A 23,380-nucleotide genomic window follows, 5' to 3' on the forward strand; every position below is an offset into this window, starting at 1 on the left:
GATAGACAGAGCTAAGCAATCCTACAACCAGCGGATCAGATCTAAGCTCTGCAGTCCTGCCACACCCAATCGTGAATGGTGGCGGACAATTAAACAACTCACTGGAGTAGGAGGAGGCTTCACAAATATCCCACCATCAATGATGGAGGAGCCCAGCACAGCAGTGCAAAAGATAAGGCTGAAGCATTCGCAACAATCTTCAGCCAGAAGTGCCGAGTGGATGATCCATCTCGGCCTCCTCCAGAGGCCCCCAGCATCACAGATGCCAGTCTTCAGCCAACTCGATTCACTCCACGTGACATCAAGAAATGGCTGAAGACACTGGATACTGCAAAGGATATGGGCTCTGACAATATTCCGGCAATAGTACTGAAGATTTATGCTCCAGAACTTGCTGCGCCCCTAGCCAAGCTGTTCCAGTACAGCTACAACACTGTCCGCTGGTTAGTCATACCTAGCACAAAGGAATATGATTGTGGTTGTTGGAGGTCAGTCATCTCAGCTCCAGGAAATCACTGCAGGAGTTCCTCAGGGTAGTACCCTCGGCCCAACCATCTTCAGCTGCTTCATCAATGATCTACCTTCCATCATAACATCAGAAGTGGGGATGTTCACTGATGATTGCACAATGTTCAGCACCATTCATGACTCCTCAGATACTGAAGCAGTCCATGTTTGAATGCAGCAAAACCTGGACAATACCCAGGCTTGGGCTGACAAGTGGCAAATGACATTCGCGCCACAGAAGTGTCAGACAATGACCATCTCCAACAAGAGAGAATCCAACCATCGCCCCATGATGTTCAGTGGCATTACCATCACTGAATCCCCCACTATCAATATCCTGGGGGGGCTATCATTGACCAGAAACTGAACTGGACTAGCCATATAAATACTGTGACTACAAGAGCAGGTCAGAGGCTAGGAAACCTGCGACAAGTAACTCACCCCCTGACTCCCCAAAGCCTGCCCATCATCTACAAGGCACCAGTCAGGAGTATGATGGAATACTCCCCACTTACCTGGATGAGTGCAGCTCCCACAACACTCAAGAAGCTTGACATCGTTCAGGACAAAGAAGCCCGCTTGATTGTCACCATATCCACAAACATTCACTCCCTCCACCACTGACGCACAATAGCAGCAGTGTACACCATCTCCAGGATGTATTGCAGGAATTCACCAAGGCTCCTTAGAGAGCACCTTCCAAACCCATGACCACTACCATCTAGAAGGACAAGGACAGCAGATAGATGGCACACCACCAACTGAAAGTTCCCCTCCAAGTCACTCACCATCCTGACTTGGAAATATATCGCTGTTCCTTCACTGTTGCAGGGTCAAAATCCTGGAACTCCCTAACATCACTGTGGGTGTACCTACACCACATGGACTGCAGTGGTTCAAGAAGGCAGCTCACCAACTTCTCAAATAAAACAAGGGATGGGCAATAAGTGCTGGCCCAGCTAGTGAAGCCCACATCCCATAATTGAATAGAAAAAAATTGATTATATGAGCAGGTTGGAAATGCTGCTCCTAGATGTGTTGACTAGATTGAGAGAGAACTTGAGTTGTTGGTAATAGGAAGCTGAGGAGGACAGGAATATATTTGTCATACAATTTTCAGCTAAGAATCTAGATGTCAAGAGATGAAAGAATAATATCCCCTTTTTTGAAAGGGCGAGAGCCAATTCCTGGCCTTCAGCTCTGTCTTTCTTATTCGGCCGACCTGACAGCTTATAGAGTTTTTTTCTAGAGTTTTCCTTAGAAACAGTTAAATCCTGACTTGTGTGCATTTACCATTGATCACCCTCCTTTTGTTTTAAATCATTTTATTAGTAAACTAAATTTATTACATTCCTGTCCCAAAATGTTTTTCATTATCCTGGTGCTTTTTAAAAATCAAAATTAGCAAAACTGGCTGTTTATTAATTCTGTTCCATGCTCTTATCCCTAAGGGAAATATTATTTTTGGAGGGTAGTTCAGAAGTAAGTTATCTTCCCTTCTGTCTTTCCCCACCATCCCATCCCCTGCAACTCCCACCCTGCTGCCGTAGTTTATGCTGTAGACATGGTTTTTGAACTCTCAGGTCTGTGGGGTTCTGAAAGTAACCAAAGGTCAACCAGTGTTTATGATGGTGATCTATACTCTTTTTTTCTTAGAACCATTGAAATTTACAGCACAGAAAGAGGCCATTCGGTCCATCATGCATGTGCATTTTCATGCATAGCCACTCAGCTTAATCCCATTTTCCAGCTCTTGACCCATAACCTTAAAGATTAAGGCACTTCAGGTGCATATCCAAGTACTTTTAAATGTTGAGAGTTTCTACCCCTACTATCTTTTCAGGCAGTGACTTCCAGATCCACACTATCCTCTGGGTGAAAACAATTTCCTCTAAATCCTTTCTATACTTCCCATCTCTTACATTAAATCTGTGCCCCCTAGTTATGGGCCCCTTGACCGAGTGGAATAGGGCAACCTTATCCACTCTATCAAGACCTGTAATAATTTTATACACTTTAATTAGGTCCCCCCTCATCCTTTCCAAAGAAAACAATCCTAGACAAGAAAAAAAATCCTGCCATCATCAATTTAATTCCAACAGCTATTATACTTTTTTATACATGATGCTTAAAAATTACAAGATGTGAACTTCGCTTCCAAGGCCAGTATTTATTGTCGTTGAGAAGGTTGGTAACTGCCTTCTTGAACCACTGCAGTTTGTACGGTGGAGATACTCACATAAAGCTATTGCGTAGGGGAGTTTGACTTTGACCCAGTGACAATGATGCAATGGCAAAATACTTCCAAACCAGGATGGTAGGAGACTTGGAGATGGTGGTATTTCCATGTGCCTTCTAGATGGTTTGGGAGGAACTTTGAAGAAGTCTTGGCATGTTGCTGCAGGGGACTGTATACCCTACAGCCATGGTGAACTGATGGTGGAGGGAGTGAATGTTTAAGGTGTTGGCGGGTGTTAAGCTCCAATAGCTGTTTGGCAATAAAGACTGAAACCAAGACTGACTCCTTCAGATTATAGAGTTTTATTTCTGGTGCATAAAACTGAGAGAACTTGTCTCGCCTGTTACCCCTTTTATACAACCAAATGGGTACTTAGGTTGTTAACTAACAATTAGTATTTGAACTCCTTTAACTGTTTCCTTCCCCAACAGCTTCCCTTCTTCTTAAAAAGAAAGTCAAGTTTATATAATCATAAAAAATAAATTAATAACAAACATCAATGTATATTTTTCGTTCAATAAGTTCACCTTATTCCCCTCCTTAAAAAAACACATATAGAAATGTCCATACAAAAGGAATGTTCCTTTTTTTGTCCCCTCAAAGAAAAAGATGTCCCTCTTTGAGGATCTCCAGTAACTTTTTGAGCTCATTCCTCTTTTCATGAAGCAGTCAGATAATTGGTAGCTGCTATCAATCCATTTGATCTTGGCAATCTCTTTTTGTTAGCGCACTTCGTAGAGGAAACATTTTCCTAAAGTGACTTATTGTCAATAAGACATTCGATAGGTACCGTTCAAGAATACCCTTTTCCATTTAAAATTTCTGCCAGCATCTGATATAAAGAATGTCATATCTACCGCCTCAATAAGGGCGAAAGTCTCCATTGCCAACGTACTTTTTACGACTCTTTATATCTTTTTAGATTCCCATGCCAAAGAGCAACATTTACCTTTTCCCTGTGCTCAAAAATCCACCATATAGATTTGCATAAGATGTATCACTAAACAGTTTGATTTTCCTAAGACCACCCCAAGATGGGAATTCCCATTTTTAATTTTGTCAGTGTTTTGTTTGCTCGAATGACTTCTTCAACCTTGGGATCATTCATTTTAGTGCTCAATTCCAAAACATCAGAACTGATGTCTGGCCTTGTTTGTTTGCCTAACCAGTTGAGTTGCCCAATTAGTCTTCTGAGTTCCTCTTTCCATTTCAGAAGCCGCTGTATCTTTCTGGGAGGCCCTATCGTGACTAATTGCAATGGGATTGACATTCTCTAAGTAGGATTGTTGATGTAAAATGACGTGTGATCCGCTCTGCCTGATTTCCAATCCAATGCATTTAAACGCACCAGAAACCTGACTTCCAATTTTAAACTCTGTTCTGAGCCTATTAATGGCAACCGTTTCAAATTCGCTACTGCCACCCCACAAAAAATCAGCTACATGCATCTTAAAGATGACTGCAAGTTTCCCTCCATGGTGCCAATAAAACATTGCCAGGTCTGCTTCCAACTGAAGATAGCCCAACTTTAACAAAATTGATCTCACTGAGAAATGCCAAACTCTGGAGGTGTCATCTAAACCGTCAGTGCAGTTAGTTAGCTTCCGGAGTGTCCCTTCTGCGTCTGACGCCTCTTATGCTGGAAGGAGAAACACTTCCCTTTGAAATTGATGTCCCTGTAAAAAAGCAGCTTTAATATCAATGGGCTTACATTCCCAAGCATTTGTAGTTACCAGAGCTAAAGAGATCTTCAGAATAACTTTTCCTGCCATAGGTGAATCTACTATTATACCCTGGTCATCCAATTTTTGTTCAAACCCTCGTGCCACTAGCTTAGCTTTAACTTTATAAGCCCCATTAGGAAGCACCTTCTCCGTGCATACCCATCTATGAGATAGAGCTGATTGCCCCCTATGTGGCACTTCTGTGTACACCCCAAATTCTTTCCAACTATGTAGTTCTTGCTGTTTGGCATCCTTTATTAATTTATTATTTAATTTATTTGAACCTACTAAGACTTCTCAATCACATGGGCTTCTGCTCCTCATATCATTACCAGTCTGTGCCATATTCCTTGACCTTGTTAAACTATGCCTTCTATCCTGCCTTTTATCTCGCTCCAGACTGTTACTGCTTGATCTCCTCCTCCTATTTATAGATGTTCTTTTGACCGTTTGTGATCTCTTCCCAGAGGCATGTTCACTCCCAGACTGACTGTCTGAACTGATACTACGTTTTTGTGCCTTCCATTTTTGTACTTCATGTTCTCAATCCATAGGCCTAACCTCCTGTCCTTTATCTTATACATTTAACCAGTTTATATATTTTCCAGTGGCCTTCCCTGCTTTACTTAAAATGGTCACATCCTGCCATTGACTGGCCCCTTCTGGCAAGTATGTAACTTTAGTGCCAGTTTTTGGCAGTTGTCCTCTGGGACAAATCGCCTCATCTTATTCATCTAAATTACTGTGTTTATCTTCAGATACCCTGCCAATCTCAGCTACCTGGCCCCCTCAATCGTGCAACATATGGGGATGAGAAGCACATGGTTCCTCATCACTTCCTACAACCCTTTCCGCTCCCGCAAATTTGTAATCCACACCAACTAGCCTCGATGAGTTCACCTGAAAAGTCTGGCACCCATGTTGAATAATGACTGTTTTACCATCTTTACCTATAACCTTTCCCCCAAGCCTTTTCACTCATTAAACTACTCTTTTATCGTATACCATGTCTCCCTGATTGAAAATAGTTTCTGATGGCTGAACATTGAATCTTAAGGCTTGCCGAATTCTTTCTGAAACTTTGGCTTTTAGGAATGCTCTTCTGTGTGGTGCATTTAAATGCTCATTAAAAGTAGAGCTAATTGTAGTTCCCTCCCAAGCTGGGGGATGATTGCCCAGGACTGAAGGAATTTTTGGATTTCTGCCAAAAACCAACTGATATGGACTGTAGCCTCCAGCCAATCTGCAGTGAATTTTTGGCATGGACAGCCTATGCTAGAGATGCTAATTTACAGCTTGGTCTATCTGCTAAAATCATATGAAGCATCTCATCTATCACTACGTGATTTCTTTCACACACTCCGTTACTAAAAGGGCTTTCTGCTGCTGTACTCATAACTATTCTATTCATGTTTCTGCACACATCCCAAAACTCATCGTTATTAAATTCACTCCCATTATCAATGAGGAATTTTGCCGCTAGTCCCAATCCACTCCCTATCCACTTTTCCATTACCTGATCCACAATTATTTTCTTCTCTTCACTGTTTATGATTGTCGACTGGCTAAACCTTATTGCCAAATCTACGAAATGTAAAATAAAAATGTTCTTTTCTTTATCCCACACCTTTAAATCAATCGCCACAACTTCATTGAAATCCCTCCCTCAGGGTAGACTCACTATTGGCTGTGTCCATCTGTATTTCTTACATATATCACATCTATCACTTATCTCTTCTATGAGTTTAATGCACACTCCATCCCTATTCCCTTAGCTAAATTTTTAATCTTTGGGAAGGAAGGTGGGCAAACTGCCGATGCAATTTTAACACAATTAGCTTATTGTGCTGTAAATTCTGATGATCTGATGCTACTAGCACTACTTTAATTTCCTTAGTAGATAAGTTAGGTTTCATTAAAGGAATACAATAGTGTCCAAATTGCATAAAATTGCAATTCCACAGGTTTTCCAAATACAAATAGCCATGTTGTTCTCCATGCCCAGCTTCATTTGCGCTCTCTTCATCGATGGCCTGCTCAACAGTAACAGTATTTCACTAGACACTACTTCCATACTGAAGAAATGATTGTCTCCAGCTATCTTACAGGGAATCACTACCTGTTTTAAAGATTTTAGGGCATTATCATCTCCAAATCTAAAGCTGGTGGAACTCTCAAATTCCTTAACCTCATTCAACCTTGTCATTTAAGGAGTCCAGGTAGCATTTTAATCAGCCTATTCTACACACAGTAGATGTGTATCTGCTATCTAGCACTGCATATTTGAAGGGCTCTGCAACCAAGACGTTCACCACTGGGCTGAAACTTCTTGTAACTAATCCAGTGTCCTCTTTTTGGTAAATATCTTCATCTTTTTCTGAGTCTTCTGTCTCATGTTTAATTTCGAACACATTATATCGTTTAGGACAGTTCGTTGCATAATGGTATTTTGAATCGCACCTAAAACACTGATTGACCGCATCCTGCGCATTTCTGGAATTCATCCTTTTGTTGTAATTCCCCAATTCTATTCTCTTGCCACAATTGTCAATAGCGTTTCTGTCCTCGTGGTTTCCAGTTACAAATCTCCTTTTATACTGATGCTTGCGTCCTGTTTCTAGACTATCTCGCCATCCTTGTTAACATTTTATCCTCCATTTTCTGTCTTACTGCTAAATGACCCATTTGCGCCATGAACGCTGCTGGAAAGGAATGTTTTCCGAGGAATTTTTTTAGAGCTCCGGACATCTGTTCTAGCAACGTGTGTCTTTCTGCAAATTTAACTCCCGTCAAAACTAGAAACCTGTCCATATTCGAAACTCTAGCACAGTCTAGTAACTTAAATGCCAGCACTGGTTAGGGAATTCTTAGATGGAACTTTGCAATCTTGCATATAGTCTACTGAATTCCGCTGTGTAATCTTCTATGGAACTAACCTCCAACTTCCTAAATTTGTCAAAATCTGACCACGCTTCCTAAACACTTAATAAGTCATCCTTCTGATAGATCTTATCTATAAAATCTAATAATGTTTCCAAATCTTCATCCATGTTCAAATAGTCAGGTTCTAACTGCAAAAATACTTTGCATCTTTTTTTACTTCTGTGGTATCGAAAGTGCCAAGTCCATTCCCTGTTTTATCTTTGGCAAGGATGTAACCAGTGTCCACATAGTTACTTCATTCTTCCATTGCTCATAGGGTTCACTCTCAGAAAACATTGGTGGGTAAACATATCCCGAAACTCTACGATTTGATTTAGGCATTTTTTGAGTGACCCCAAATCACTCTGCTCTTAAAGTTAACTCTAAAAACAGTCTTTTGTCCGAAGAAAGCTTAGTTTCTAATTTTTTTTTTACTTACAAGGAGTAACCATCCTCTGCTACCACTGTTCAGCTCCACTAGCAGTTTGGCAATAAGGACTGAGACCAAGATTGACTCCTTCAGATAGTTTTACTTCTAGTGCGTAAAACTCTACAGAGGGAACTTGTCTCACCCGTTATCTCTTTTATACAACCAAGTGGGTACTTAGGTTGTTAACTAATAATTAGCAATTGAACTCCTTTAATTGTTTCCTTTCCCAACAGTGGGTGAGACAATGACCATAACGGTGGTGCTCCCAGTATGAGGCTAACCCATTGCACTCCGGGTGTTCTGACACCTGCGATGTCCCCAAATGCGGAATACTTGACTGCAATATTTGTGGTAGTGGGGGACTGCGTTCACGCTTGCCCCTGAAAAAAAAAGTGGGGTGCCAATCAAACGAGCTGCTTTGTCCTGTATGGTATCAAGCTTTTTGAGTGTTGTTAGAGCTGCAGCTACCCAGGTCAGTGGGGAAAGTATTCCATCACACTCCTGACTTGTGCCTTGTAGACAGTAGACAGGCTGTGGGAAGTCAGGAAGTGAATCATTTGCCACAAAACATCCAGCCTCTGACCTGCCCTTGTAGCCACAGTATTTATGTGACTAGTCCAGTTAAATTTTTGGTCAATGGCAACCTCCAGGATGTTGATTCAGGGCGATAATGTTATAAGGATTTGTTTCAAATGCAGCACAACTTAATGGTTAAATAATGTTCAACCTCAAATGCCAAGAAATGGATACAGTTCTTCAAACTTGTATGCATTTTAATCATTGACTATGGTTGATGGAATTGGAGGGGGGATGATTGGTAATGTGCACATAACAGATTCTTCTTTTTATTTTTATTTCTAGTTACCCACAATGGGTTCCAGAAGATGTACCCACTACAAGGTAAATTCAAACTGCTTCCTGTGATACCTGGGTAGTTATGTCATGTTTGTGAGGACCTCATTCCGTGTATTGTTACTAAAATGTTGTAGTTGCTGCATTTTCCTTTCCCCTGTACCACAAAAGTATGTTTCATTCCAAAGGCACTATAGTAGTAAAAGGCTCCACTTGCTGCCACTGCAATTGCAGGGGACATGCTCATCACACATGCAATCAGTGCCAGGATGCCTGCTGATCACTGTCTTACTTGCCACCATTTCACCACCTCTCCCGTTGCAGTTAATCTAGAAACTTTTGTACAACGACTACCTGGCAACATAAGTATGTAGGACATACAGCACAGATGAAGGCCATTCAGCCTAACCAGTCCATGCCAGCATTTGTGCTCCACACCAGCCGCCTCCTGTCTTTACTTTTCTAAACCTATCCGTGTAACCCTCTACTACCTTCTCCCTCATATGTTTGCCTAGCCTACCCTGAAATGCATTAATAGCATTAGTTTCAACCACTCTGTGGTAACAAGTTCCACTTTCTCACCACTCTTTGAGTGAAGAAGTTTCTTCTGAATTCCCTATTAGATTTCTTGGTGACTGTCTCACATTAATGACCTCTATGCTCTTCCCCACAAGTGGAAGCATTCTGTGTCCTATCTATCAATACTTCTCATAATTTTAAAGATCTATATTATTTGGTCACCCCTCAATATGGAGCTTCTATGACAGTTTAAAAACCATGTAAAAACTAAGCTTAAGAGTGAACTAAACTGGTAATGTGAAGAATGACCTGGTGCATGATGTAGCCTCTGCTTTTGCAATACAACTGAGTCCCTGCCTTATTACTTTAGAGATAGTTCTGCAGTCATTCTGCTGATTGCTTATAAACACCCTTAGTTTGATTGCATTGCTAATGCATAGGTTAGAAAGTTATATGTTGCAACTTGTAATTGGTAAATTGATCCTACTTGCATTTTAAGTTTGCTTTTCCTTTGGGTTCCATGTAGGACCAATCCATCTGCACGACAGACCAGCATTGCTCCAGATGCTGCATCAGCGCTCCTTGCAGCCATCAGACAGCTGGATGCACTGGACCCTCATGGAGGTTGGGATAAAATGATCTTGTCTAAAAATGATATTGGCAGATCAGAACTGAAATTTTTGTGTGTGCTCATCCTATTATTCACAGTTGTCTCTCTGCATTACACCTTAAACAACTTTTCAAGCATCTACCAGTAATACTGAACTAGCTGCTATCAGATGCATAACAGTTGGCCCGGCAGTGACTCTCTGCCAAAGATAGCTTTGCACGCCTACCTAGTAATTTCCTCGCTTTTAAAAAAAAATTTCCAAATGCCAGCAATGTAAAGCACATTTCATCCCTTGTACTCCTCAGAGTTTAATTCGTTGTGGGCAAGTTTTTTGGAACAATTTTGTAAAAAATGTGGAACAAAAAGATTGTTGGTTACTACTGTGGCATTGGTGAGATTGGCATGGTATTGACACGATTGAAAAATCTGCTCATTAATTCAGATGAAATTGCCAGGTTTATTATGTATAACATGATTTTTTTCCCCCTAGTCTCACTATTAAATGTGAATATGCAGTGAAGGTTTCATTATCCAGAAATGTATCAGTAGAGTTTAGCCACATCTTAACTACTGGGTTTCAGCTTTGAGCAGCCATGAGATCAGGAGTTGGGAGTTACCAATAAACTTGATTATCTGCCAACTGTTTGCAGTTTTTTTTGCAGTGAATAATTGAGTTACTTGCATTCTCACAAAAAATTGAAGCAACTTTTTCAATTTGTCATGTTCATTTAATGATACAGTCTGTAGTCCAATAATTTTATCAGGCCTTATTTTGCCTCATTTAGTATTAGAAGTTGGGACATTTTTGCAAAACATAATTAGAAAGATCTACAGCCAAGCATTGAGAGTCATGTGCTAATGTTATTATGGAAAAGTCCTGCTGAACCATTGAACCAGGCTGGGGTGGGTGGTATTTAATTTCCTGATTATATGTAGTCATGAGACATAAGGGTCTGCCTTAAAAAAAATTGAAGCAACTTTTTCAATTTGTCATGTTCATTTAATGACTGTGTAAGGTATATGTGTAAGTGAAATAGTTTCACTCCCAAACTACATTATGCAAGTTTGAGTCTTGCCAAAATTTGATCATTATCAATTTATGTCAATCCCTTGCATATATTATGTATCCCATGCAAACAGATAGGATATCTGTTTGATAAGATAGCTTCTTGAGGACATAAGTTAATAAGTTATTGACAAGGTAGCTACTTGAGGCAATCATTTCCACCAGATTATTGTAGCATTGTTATGTATAAATGCAGCCTTGTTTTACACTGCTGCAGCTGAATTATTACCTCTGCCACTGAAGGTAGGTTGTTGGGTATGAATTGGCTTGAAGCCTCCTCAGTGAGATGGAGCTCTTAACAAAATTATTTCCTTTTCAGCTTTGTAGTTAGAGATCATTAGCTAGGTAGGGAAAAGCCTCAAGAGCTGTGTAATTGTCATAAATGTTGAGTTAACACAGCGAAGCGGAGTTATGCACTCTACTTGGTGTCGTCTTCTTGTTGCGACTAGAATCCCTGGTTTTAATATCTAAACTTTTGAGCTGTATGAATTGTTTGAAATTGGGAGATGCTAGCTGTTATGTAACAGATTATATTTAAATTCATTGCCTATCAAAAAATAAAAATTGAATGCCTCAGCATGTAAAAGTAGTTGTATTTTATCAGACTTTGTGATGTGTTTTGTGTTTTTCAGGCAACAGAAAAGGTCAAATGCAGAACAAACGAAACATGGTCAGTTTTCACTTCATTACAGTATGAATAGTGTCAGGCAAAAAATTCCATTGGCTCTCGGTCTTCTAAGCTGTTTTAGTGGGGTTGGGGGAAACTATTCCTCTTGCTCAAAAGATCAAATGATGCAAATGTTTAAAAAAATGAAAAAAAAATTAAAATAAGGCACAGGGAGGGAGAAAATCCAGTTGAGCAAAGATCATGGCTTAAAAATATTTAGTGTATATTGATCCTAGACTAATAATACAAACAGTTTTCTCATCTTTGGTATATTCCCTTGAAGGGGAAAGGTAGGACAAATAAATCCAGAGCACCCTGGATGATGAGAGAGATAGAGGTGCAGATGAAAAGGAAGGAGTATGCATATGACAGATGTCAGGTTAAAAAAATACAATGGAGAATCAGGCTGAATATAGAGGGGAAGTGAAAAAACTAATCAGAAAAGCAAGGAGGGAGCATGAAAGGCACCTAGCAGTTAAGATAAAATGTAATCCCAAGACTTTTTATAAGCATGTAAATAATAAATGGGTGGTAAAGGAAAGGGTAAGGTCGATTAGGGATAAAAAAGACTCACATGTGGAGGCAGGAGAAGTAGTAGAGGTGTTAAATGAATACTTTGCATCTGTCTTTACAAAGGAAGAGGATGCGACCAAGGCTGAGGTGAGAGAGGAGGTAACTGGTACTCTGGAGCAATTTACAAATGAGGAAGAGGATGTGTTAGGAAGGCTGTCTTTACCTTAAAATAGGTAAGGTACCAGGACCGGGTGAGATACATCCAAGGACACTAAGGGAGGTGAGAGTGGCACTGGTGATAATCTTCCAGTCTTCCTTAGACACAGGGGTGGTGCCTGAGGACTAGAGAATTGCAATGTTACACCTTTGTTCAAAACGGGTGCAAGGATAATGCCGACAACTACAGACCAGTCAGTGGTAGGGAAACTTTTGGAAATTACAGTTTGGGACAGAATCAATAGTCACTTAGACATTGCGAGATAATTAAGGAAAACCAGCCTGGATTCATGAAGGGAAAATCCTATTCATCTAACTTGATGGGGCTTTTGAGGATGTAACTGAGAAGGTTGATAAGGGCAACACTGTTGATGTGGTGTATATGGATTTTCAAAAGGCTTTTGATACAGTGCCACACAAGAGACTTGTGAGCAAAATTCTAGCTCATGGAATAAAAGGGAAAATAGGCACTTGGATAAGAAATTGACTGAGTGACAGGAAACAGAGAGTAGTGATAAATGGTTGTTTTTCAGATCGGAGGAAGGTCTGTAATGGAGTTCCCCATGGGTCAGTGTTGGGAGCTTTGCTCTTCTTGATATATATTAATGACATCGACTGTGGTGTGCAGGGCATGATTTCAAAATTTGCGGATGATACAGAGATTGGAAGCGTTGTCAACTATGATGAGGATAGTCTTAAACTTCAAAAGGACAAAGACAATTGGTGGATTGGCAGACAAATGACAGATGAAGTTGACTGCAGAGAAATATGAGGTGATTCATTTTGGCAGGAAGAATGTGGAGAGATAGTGTAAAATAAAGGGAGAAACTCTAAAAGAGGTGCAGGAACAAAGGGACCAGTGTATATGTATGTAGGTCATAGAAGATGGCAGAGCATGTTGAGAGAGCACTTAATAAAACATATGATATCCTAGGTTTTATTAATAGGTGTATTGAGTACAAAAGAAAGGAGGCCATGTTAAACTTCTATGAGACACTAGTTAGGCCTCATCTGGAGTACTGCTTCCAGTTCTGGGCACCATACTTGAGGAAGGATGTGAAGGCATTAGAGAGAGTACAGAGGAGATTCACAAGAATGATTCCAGGGATGAAGAACTGTAGCTATGAGGATCGATTGGAGAGGTTGGGTCTGTTTAAATTGGAGGAAAAACTGCTGAGAGAAGACTTGAAAGAAGTATTCAAGACCCTAAGGGGCATGGACAGGGTAAATAGTGAGAAACTGTTCCCACTCAAGAGTACATCAAGAACTGGAGGGCACAGATTCAAAATAATGGGCAAAAGGAATAGAAGTGATATAAGGAAAATTTTTTTCACCTGGATGGCAGTTGGAGCCTGGAACAAGCTTCTGAAAGGGTGTTGGAGGCAGGTTCAATAGAGGTATTCAAAAGGAAATTGGATTGCTACCTGAAAAGAGAGAAGGTGCAAGGTTACGGGGATACAGCAGGGGAGTGGGATTAGGTAAATTGCACTTTCAGCAAGCCAGTGCAGACTTGATGGGGCAAATGGGCCTCATTCTACACTCTTAACGATTCTGTGATTCAAACTGGCATTCTGTCTTTATGCTATTTTCTGCCATATTTTAGCCAGAATTCAAGGAAACAATTGCTTATCATATGGTTACATACAAATTACTTCACAGGAACAGGCCATTTGGCTCAACAAACCCATGCCAGTGTTTATGCTCCTCCAAGCCTCCACCCACCCTTCATTAAACTCCATTAAAATTACCTTCTATTTCTTTCTGCCTTGTGTATTTATCAAACTTCCCCTTAAATTTATCTGTGCTACTCACCTCAGCTACTCCTTTTGGTAGTGAATTTGACTCTGAATTTTAAAAAAATCTTCTAAATTCCCTATTGGATTTATTAGTACATGTCTTACAAGAGTTCTGGACTCCCTGAAAGTGAAAACATCTCCATGTCTAATCTACCAATCCCAAATACCTATACCAAAAGAAATGTTAGAGTGAAAAAGCTTTTAAAATTCTTCTGTTTGTTGTAATCTTCAAATGAAATGCTGCTGCTGCCAAATGAAGTTAAAGCAGCCCTTTTTTCGTTCTTCGTGTCTGGTGAGCTTGAGAATTGAGGGGAAAAGTAGTTTTGAATTTTTCTTTACGATGAAATATTTTGTAAGTTCAAATAAGCTGTTATGTTGTTCTTCCTTTGAAAAGCCATTGGATGAACCTGGCCGAGTGCTTCATATGACAGAATTACCGAAAGGAAAATGCAAAGTGAAAGATATCCTCAAACTCGCACAACCTTTTGGAATCATTACAAAATATTTACTTTTAAATACCAAGAGCGAGGTGAGTAAAATAAATTTGTCTTTTCTATAAAGAGAAATTAGCAAACCAGATTCAGTCCAATGATGCTGTAACTGAGGGATGGTGACAACCTGACTCTTGCTTATCTGGTTTCAAACGTGTATTAAAGCTGAACCCCAAATGAATGTCAGTTTGATTTTCATTTTTGGACTTCACTGTTCTTTCTTTTGGATTCCATAATTTTTGGTTGCATTTCTAGCATATGACTGTTTTGATAGCGCAGAATTTGTATTAGTCATAACTATGAACTTTGTTTTTAAAACCCAAATTTAGGGATTTGTGGAAATGGCTACAAATGCGCAAGCACAAACAGCAGTCGCCTTTTACAGTATGAAACCAGCAACCCTTTATGGCAAGAGGGTTCGCGTGGACATGTCTCACAAATACAAGGAGATAGATTTGAAGGTAACAATATTGTTGCTGAATATTTTAGACATGTTTTTCCCCCAGTGTTTTTCCACCATTAAAAATCAGTACAGAAAAGGTGTTTATTCAGTTCTATCCTTAATGCCTTTTGTGTATTGATGCTGATTTCTTTCCCCAGTCTCTGGCTGGACAATGATTGAAGGCTAAATATTGAAAACATATACTCCAACATGACAGAAAATAAATTGAATGTGAAGTCTTCATTAATTCTTGCAATTGTATGATTAATTGGATTTCAGATTGGAGACCTCCCAACCACTTTGTTGCATTGTTGTGCATTTATCTGGGCTTGCCTAGAAAAAATAAAGTTCTTTCCAGCTATATACCACAAAGGCAAAATAATGCCAGCCCATGACCTTCTAGTGCAAACACACTGTTCCAGGAGGCAGTCATACCCTTTAGACTAGATACTTCAGAGTTGGTCATTTGGTCAGGGACAGGAGGGTGTGACTGTAAGTGAATCAGGTATGGGGGTCCAGAGGCAGCAATGAAGGATCCTCAACCCTTACAGTTGTCCAACAGGTTCATTGTCTTTGCAACATGTGTAGACGAAAGCAGGGACTGCAAGGAGGGTGAGCAAACTGACCATGGCACTGTGGTGCAGGGAACTATTCAGTTGGAGGGAGTGAAAAGGAATGTAGTTGTACTAGGCGACAGTATAGTTAGGGGGATAGATAATGTTCTCTGCAGCTGAGAGTGTGAATCCTGAAGGCTGTGTTGCCTGCCCAGTGCCAGGGTTAAGGGCATCTTGGGGCTGGAGAGGAACTTGGAGCGTGAGGGGAAGGATGCGGTTGTTGTGATCCATGTGGGTAGGTGGATTAGCGTGAGAGAAATGGATTTTGATTCATAGGGCACTGACACCAGTATTGGAGAAAGAGGGAGCTGTACTGTTGGGATGGCCTTCACCTGACCAGCAAATTGTATAATTAGGGCTGTAGAGAGGGCTTTAAAATAAACAGTGGTACGTAGTGGGGGGAGTTCATGTGAGAGGAGACTTGGAAAGTTAAAGAGAAAGGACAAGCCAATGATGTAGGGTAGCAATATGGGTATGAAATATTTAATATCTGTTGGGACGGACAGAGGGGGGCAAACATGCAATCAAAGCAGTTAAGATGATACGAAAACTGGTATATTAATATAAATGGTGCATTTCAAATTTTGGCACAAGCTCCCAGTTCCCCATCAAGCAAGGTTCTTGGTTTTTGTCAGTTTCAGGGACCTTGATCAACCTTAGAGGTATTTTGCGTTCAAGTGAGCAAAATACAACCAATGAAATTTTCCTCAATATTTTCCATTCTGTATTTTTTAAATCTAATGTTCAAATGAAGAGCCTCTCTATATTCTCCTTAAACTAACACAGGGGTTTCCCACACAAGTTAATTTCCCATGAGTCCACTTGCCAGGTATCTTCTGTAGCTGACCAGAGTTTGAATAACAGAGGATGGCACTTAGAAAGTCACCATAATCGCAGAAGACCATAAGCTGCCCTCTCATTAGAGAGAGACAGCCGTTGGTGGGTTTAGCCTCTGGTGGTGAGTTTAACCCGAGGGTTCACCACACCTCAGGTGAGGGGTGAGGTTGAGAAGGCCTCATGGATGACCTCAACCAGTATGGGAATTGAACCTGTGCTGTTGGCATCACCCTGCATCATAAACCTGCCATCTGAGCTAACTGAACTCCAAAGATAAAGTGTAGCTAAAGTGAGTGTTGGTACCTGAAAAGGTGAGTCTGACGAATTTATGGGAAACGAGGAAAATGCAGAGACTGTCTTTGCGTAGAAGACACAAAAAGCACCCCAAGAATAGTATAAAAGCAGGAGGCAAAAGGGAGGGAGGAAATTAAAACAATCACGATCACTAGAGAAAATGCGCTAGACAAACTAATGGAACTAAAGGCTAATGAGTCCCGAGACCTGATGGCCTGCATCCTCTGGTCTTAAGAGAAGTGGCTATAGAGATTGTGGATGTATTGATTCTAATCTTCCAAGCTTCCCTAGATCCTGGAAAGGTCCCAGCAGATTGGAAAATCATAAATGTAATGCCACTATTCAAGAAAGATGGAGGCAAAAAATAGGAAACTGTAGGCCAATTAGTCCAACATCTGTCCCTGGGAAAATGCTAGAACCCATTATTAAAGAGGAAGCAACATGACATTTAGAAAATCATAATACAATCAGGCAGATTCAACATGGTTTTGTGACAGGGAAATTGTGTTTGACTAATTTTTTTTTTGAGGATGCAACAAACAAGATGGATAATGGAAAAGCAGTAGATGTGGTGTAGTTGGATTTCCAGAAGGCATTCAGTAAGGTGCTACATAAAAGATTTCTACACAAGTTAAAAAGAGCTCAAGGTGTTAGGGGTAATATATTAGCATGGATAGAGGATTGACTGGAGGTGATCTTATTGGAGCATATAATTTTCTGAGGGGTCTTGACAGGGTAGATGCTGGGAGGATGTTTTCTCTCATGGGGAAATCTAGAACCAGGAGACACAGTTTCAGAATAAGAAGTCTCACATTCGAGACAGAAATGAGGAGGAATTTCTTTTCTTGGAGAGTTGTTAGTGTTTGGAATTCTCTTCCCCAAAGAGCAGTGGAGGCTTGGTCATTGAATATATTCAAGGCTGAGTTAGACAGACTTTTTGATCAATAGTAGGCTATGGGGGAGGCAGGAAAGTGGATTTAAGGCCACAATCTGATCAGCTGTGATCTTAGTGAATGGCAGAGCTGGTTCAATGGACCAAATAGCCTGCTCCTCCTCCTTTCCTCAGATTTTATGATCCTACGACCTGTCATGTTGATTGCATCAACTGAGTGATTATGTGGACTGCAACTGAGCCCAAATGTTTGGTCTTTGCGGATATCTTCTAATGGATAAGAACTATTGTAAAGAAAATTTCTGTGAGGAAGATACTTTGGAGAGTACTTTGCATTACCTTACAAGGAATCATTTTTTTAAATGAAAGTTCAGCAGTTAAAATTATAATCTTTGTCTGTAATACGGTTTTTATCTCTCCAGAAGCAAAAGCAAGAACGGAGCGGTGGCAGGGTGGCACTCCTCCAGAACCTCCCTCCCTCTGGTTACTCAGATGCTGATATTGTGAAAATTGGTACTAGCTTTGGGAAAGTGCTGAATTACATTGTGATGAGACTCAGGAACCAGGTACTGTCATAAGTATTTTTGTTTAAGGGAGATGAAGGGCTCAGTTGTATGCTGGGAATTCTTGGTTTGAAAATTTACTGTAACCTATCTCAATTATTTAAATTAAGCGCAGCGTGCAACATGCAAAAAATACACCAAAGAAGATTAAAAGTGCTTAAGAAACAAATGAAAATATGCCTGTGACCCATTAAGCCCACTCTATTCAGAGTCTTATGTAATTAATCCATCATGGAATTCCTCTTGCCCATCTTCTCTTATAGGAGCATTGAGTTCTTTTCTCATTCGTTTTTTTCTGCTATGTATCTCTGAACTGGCGTAGGTGCAAATTATTGATTTCACATTTAACCCCTGTTTAAATTTGCCCCGGTACCATAATGTCTATACAAATGGATCTATTCCCTATACAAAAAAAAGCAGCACTATAAATTGTGCAAGGTATTACCAATAAAGGAATAATTTATTAACTGAGATGAGTTCCTCAGTAACAGCTACTTTTGTAACCACGATTGCGGGAAGAGGGTGGGGGGGGAGGTGTAAGGAACAATGTTGTGAAGAAGGTAATCCTTCATCTGGAAGGAGAAACATGGCAGAGGCGAGACTTCTCAATTATTTCTTTCATTTACATACATTATATGTTAATAATGTGAATGGTTGTGGCTAATTTTACATGGATTTTGTCCTGATATATCAATATTGTAACCATCAGGCATTTCTGGAAATGGAGTCAAAGAAATGTATGGTAGACATGGTTAAACACTACAAGAAAACGCCTTTAATATTCCATGGTCGAAAAGTAACGGTTGATGCTTCTCAGAAATACAAGACACTTGTATTAAAGGTAAGCAATACCTTGCTTAAATTTTAAGCATTTTCTTAAGCATTAAAGTAGTTAAACTGACATAACTGTTTGATAGATTGGCAACTTTTTAGAATAAATATTAATATAATTCAGTGGTAGGTCTCCTTTTCAAAAGCACTCATGTGTGCTGTATAACATAGTCATGCAGCATAGATGGAGGCCATTCATGCCAGCTCTTTGAAAGAGCTGTTCAGTTACTCATGTTCCCCATCTCTTGCTCCGTAGCCCAAAAAATTTTTTTCTCCTTTTGAGTATATATTCAGTTTCCTTTTGATAGTTACCAATGTGCCTCCATTAACCTTTCAGACTGTGCGCACCAAAAAAGGCAGTGGTTCTCAAAAGTGCGGAGCATGGGATGGGCCAAAATGCAAGTCATTGCATACATCATCAGGGCTGAGGCCATACGAGAGTACTGCCTAAAACCGTCATCCTCACCACTCGTGAAACATCATGCAACAGGACTTGTTCTTGCTTACATGCACGGGTTGTCAAAAGCCTGAGCAGCAACAATGTAGTTTTATAAGCAAGATTTAAGTTACTGTTAGAACATTCAACTGCAAGATTGGATTTTCATCACTTATGGATTGAAAACAGAGGGGGAACTGGCTGAAGGGCTACGGGCCCTGACGTGAGACTAAAGATGTCCAACCTGAAACACCTCATTGGTGTCCCATCAAATGCAGCCCCATTCTCCCCATTAACTGATGAGTGTTTTTGCAGTGGCAGGCAAAAGCGAGCAGTGGTAGAAGCATTAGGTGGTCCGCAGGGTCTCTTGTCCTGACTAAATGCCCACAGCCAAAAAATTTGAGAACCGCGGCTCTTGAGAGCAAGGGAAGATTAAAATTGCTGAAAAAGAGAACATGCTGTCAAAGCTTTTTGTCTTGCACTTGCCTGTACTACCAAACAACTATTTGTCCATGTCGAAATGCAGCAAGACGTGGACAATATCCAGGCTTGAGCTGACAAGTGGCAAGTAACATTTGTGCCACACAAGTGCCAAGCAATGACCGTCTCCAACAAGAGAGAATCTAACCATCGCCTTGACATTCAAAGGTATTATCATCACTGAATCCCACCCCCCCCCCCCCCCCCCCCTCTTATCAACATCCTGGAGGTTACCATTGACCAGAAACTGACTGGACTAGCTATATAAATAGTGTGACTATGTGACTATAAGACCACATCAGAGGCTAGGAATCCTGCGGCAAGTAATTCATCTCCTGACTTCCCAAATCCTGTCCACCATCTACAAGGCACAAACCAGGAGTGTGATGGAATACCCTCCACTTGCCTGGATGAGTGCAGCTCCCACAACACTGAAAAGCTTGACACCATCCAGGACAAAGCAGCCCGCTTGATTGGCACCCTACCCACAAACATTCACTCTGTTCACCACAAATGCAGCAGCGTGTACCATCTACAAGATGCACTGCAGGAACTCACCAAGCCTCCTTAGACAGCACCTTCCAAACTCACATCCATACCATCTAGAAGGACAAGGGCAACAGACAGATAGGAACACCACCACCTGGAAGTTCTTCTCCAAGCCACTCACCATCCTGACTTGGAAATATATTGCTCTTCGTTCACTGTCGCTGGGTCAAAATCCTCGAACTCCCTCCTTAACAGCACTATGTGTGTATCTACACCATGTGGACTGCAGTGATTCAAGAAGTCAGCACACCACCATCTTCTCGAGGGCAATTAGGGGTGGGCAATAAATGCTGGCAACGATGCCCACATCCCATGAATGAATAAAAGAAAATTGAAAATTAAAATGTTAATTTTCCCCCAAAATGCTGAATAATCGCGTTTTGCCAAGTTACCTTGGTGATTGGTAAGGTTTGCAACCTTTGTTTTGGGAGTCTTTTGTCCTTTTCACTCGGCAGGAGTTGTTTGGCAGATCTTCCTTTTTAGCTGTGAACAAAAAAGTTGAACAGAGTGATTTAATAAGTTAGTCTCCAAATAGAAAGCTGAGAGAGCAAACTTTAACCTGACTCAGAAGGAAAGCGAACACAGAAATAAGGATTATTTTTCAAGTTCAGTAAAGTGAAGGTAAGGAGCAGGGATGCTGTAGCTGTTTTTCTCTATTTTCACTTGATGTGAAATAACGTAGCTCACAACTTTTCTGACCTTGTTTTACTAGGTTTTTCTCTCAGTTCATCTTTGACAAAAGTTGAGAGGTGCACATGAGAAACTTTGTTGCAACCTTGGCGTATGCATTCACATAACCAGATATTGGGCTGCGAAACTCAGGTGTATAAGGGGCATGGAATCCATTTATAGTTGTAACGCACATTGTTAAGCCAGAGAAATTTTCTATGGCAGACCAGAATGTGTAACATTTCCTGTTTAATCTATTATTTCAGAAACCAAGCATAAAAGTGCAAGAACTGTTGAAAGAGCAGGATGAAGCAGACAGGTAAATTACTTTGATAGTTGCCCAGTTTAGCAACTTGTGGTAGGTTTGATAAGTCAATAATCAGGATTGGAACACCTGACCTAAAAACTGCGATGTGGAACAATGTGGCACTGATCAGCCTGGATGATGTGCTAAATCCTTGAGTCTTCTGACTTGGAAACAAGAGTGCAACCAAGAGTACTACCAAAATAAATACGTGAACCATTCACTATTCATTGCCATATCTGGCCGAAAAACACGCATTACTGGGTCTTGTTTTCATTTGTCAAAACTGCGCACTATTCTAGGATCGTTCTGGAATGCAAAGATAGCCCCCAGCTTTTCTCTACTGTTAACTGGCTTAAATGCTTGTCTCCTGTCTCCTCCACCCTCATCGCCAGCAAGTGCAAGGAACTCAAAAGCTTCTTTGCCACTAAAATTGAAGTATCCTATCAGCTGTATCTGCTGGTTCACTCTCTTCTTCGTTTTGCATCCTTTTCTAGTTTCTCTCCTATTTTCAGCCCTCAAACTCCAGCCCTCTGAGTTCAACTTGCCCAAAAGACCCATCTCCTGCTTCCTCGGCCCTATTAAACTGCTGAACATGCAAATTCCTTTTCTTGCTCCCGTGTTAGCTGACATTGTTAACAGTCCTCTCTCTCCACACTTAACTGTCTTGGAACTCCATGCTTGAATCCTCCCCAGTCAGGTTTCTGCCTCTGGCACAGTACCGAAACAGCTCTTAGAATGCCTTTCGTGACTCTGAATGTGTGACTGTGACAAAAGGTAAACTTTCCCTTGTCCTTATTAACCTGTCTGCAACCTTTGATATTATTGATCACACCATCCTCTTCCAACACCCCTCCCCATTAAATGGATCCAAATCAGATGGTAAAGTACGAAACAAGACACAGATCTTTACCTTGAGTAGGTTTATTCACAGGATGTAGCATTACAGAGCTCTGTCTCCTAACTACACACCCAGTGTCCCAGCTGACTTTTTTTATATGTGTTCTCAGTCCTTAAACAATGCCCATTATCTGTGTATCTTTTAATAACATAATCAACCAACTATTAACATCCACTGCTGTCCAGCTAGGTGGGACTGCACTCACCCTGGTTCAATTCTTATTTATCCAGTCATATCCAACGAATCACCTGTAATGGTTTCTCCTCTCACTCCCACACCATTAGCTCTGGTGTATCCCAAGAATCTATCCTTGGCTCCCTCCTCCTTCTCATCTGTGTGCTGCCCTCGATGATATCTTCTGAAACGACAGTGTCAGTTTCCACATGTATGCTGACACTGCCTAGCCCCACCTCTCTCAACCTCTCCACTCTAAATTGTCAGACTGCTTATCCAACTTCTTGTTCTGGATGAGCGGGAATTTCCTCCAGCTGAGTTTTAAGACATTAGCCATTGTCTGCAGTTCTTTCCACAGTCTCATTTTCCCTATCCAACAACCCCATCTCTCTCTCTCTGGAAACTGCCTGAGGCTGAACTAGACTGTTCAAAACTTTGGTGTCATACTTGACCTTAAGATGAGCTTCAGATCACACATCTGCACTGCCTGTCTCCACCTCTGTAACATTGCCTAACTCCACCCCTGTCCCAGCTCATCTGCTTAAATGCTCATCCATGTCTTTGTAACTTTTAGACTCGTCTAATCCAATGCATTCCTCACCAAACTACCACATTCTACTTTCTGAAAACTTGAGATCATCCAAAAATCTTCTGCCCATGTCATAAGAAAATAAGAACATAAGAAATAGGAGTAGGCTATTCGGCCCCTCAAGCCCGCTCCACCAATTAATAAGATCATGGCTGATCTGCCCCAGGCTTCAACTCCTCTTTTGTGCCATCACCTCATAGCCCTCAATTCCCTGATATTTCAAAAATCTATCTACCTCCTTTAAATACGTTCA

General features: G+C 40.8%; 1 protein-coding gene and 1 non-coding gene across 4 annotated transcripts in view; both read left to right on the forward strand.

Moving 5' to 3' along the window:
* Window positions 1–23,380, forward strand: part of LOC144685790 (matrin-3-like) — a 67,554-nt gene that overhangs the window by 28,057 nt on the left and 16,117 nt on the right. For all 3 annotated transcript variants that reach the window (XM_078550667.1, XM_078550668.1, XM_078550669.1), the window contains exons 4-11: window positions 8,684–8,722; window positions 9,720–9,817; window positions 11,502–11,539; window positions 14,456–14,590; window positions 14,882–15,013; window positions 18,054–18,197; window positions 18,904–19,035; window positions 21,426–21,478. In XM_078550667.1, the coding sequence (XP_078406793.1) occupies window positions 8,684–8,722; window positions 9,720–9,817; window positions 11,502–11,539; window positions 14,456–14,590; window positions 14,882–15,013; window positions 18,054–18,197; window positions 18,904–19,035; window positions 21,426–21,478 (771 nt within the window). The remainder of the gene's footprint in view (window positions 1–8,683; window positions 8,723–9,719; window positions 9,818–11,501; window positions 11,540–14,455; window positions 14,591–14,881; window positions 15,014–18,053; window positions 18,198–18,903; window positions 19,036–21,425; window positions 21,479–23,380) is intronic.
* LOC144686149 (U1 spliceosomal RNA) lies at window positions 8,041–8,205 on the forward strand. Its single transcript, XR_013577853.1, has one exon. It is a non-coding gene; the product is annotated as a U1 spliceosomal RNA (small nuclear RNA).

The sequence above is a fragment of the Cetorhinus maximus genome, chromosome 10, assembly GCF_964194155.1.
Source record: "Cetorhinus maximus chromosome 10, sCetMax3.hap1.1, whole genome shotgun sequence".
NCBI lineage: Eukaryota > Metazoa > Chordata > Chondrichthyes > Lamniformes > Cetorhinidae > Cetorhinus > Cetorhinus maximus.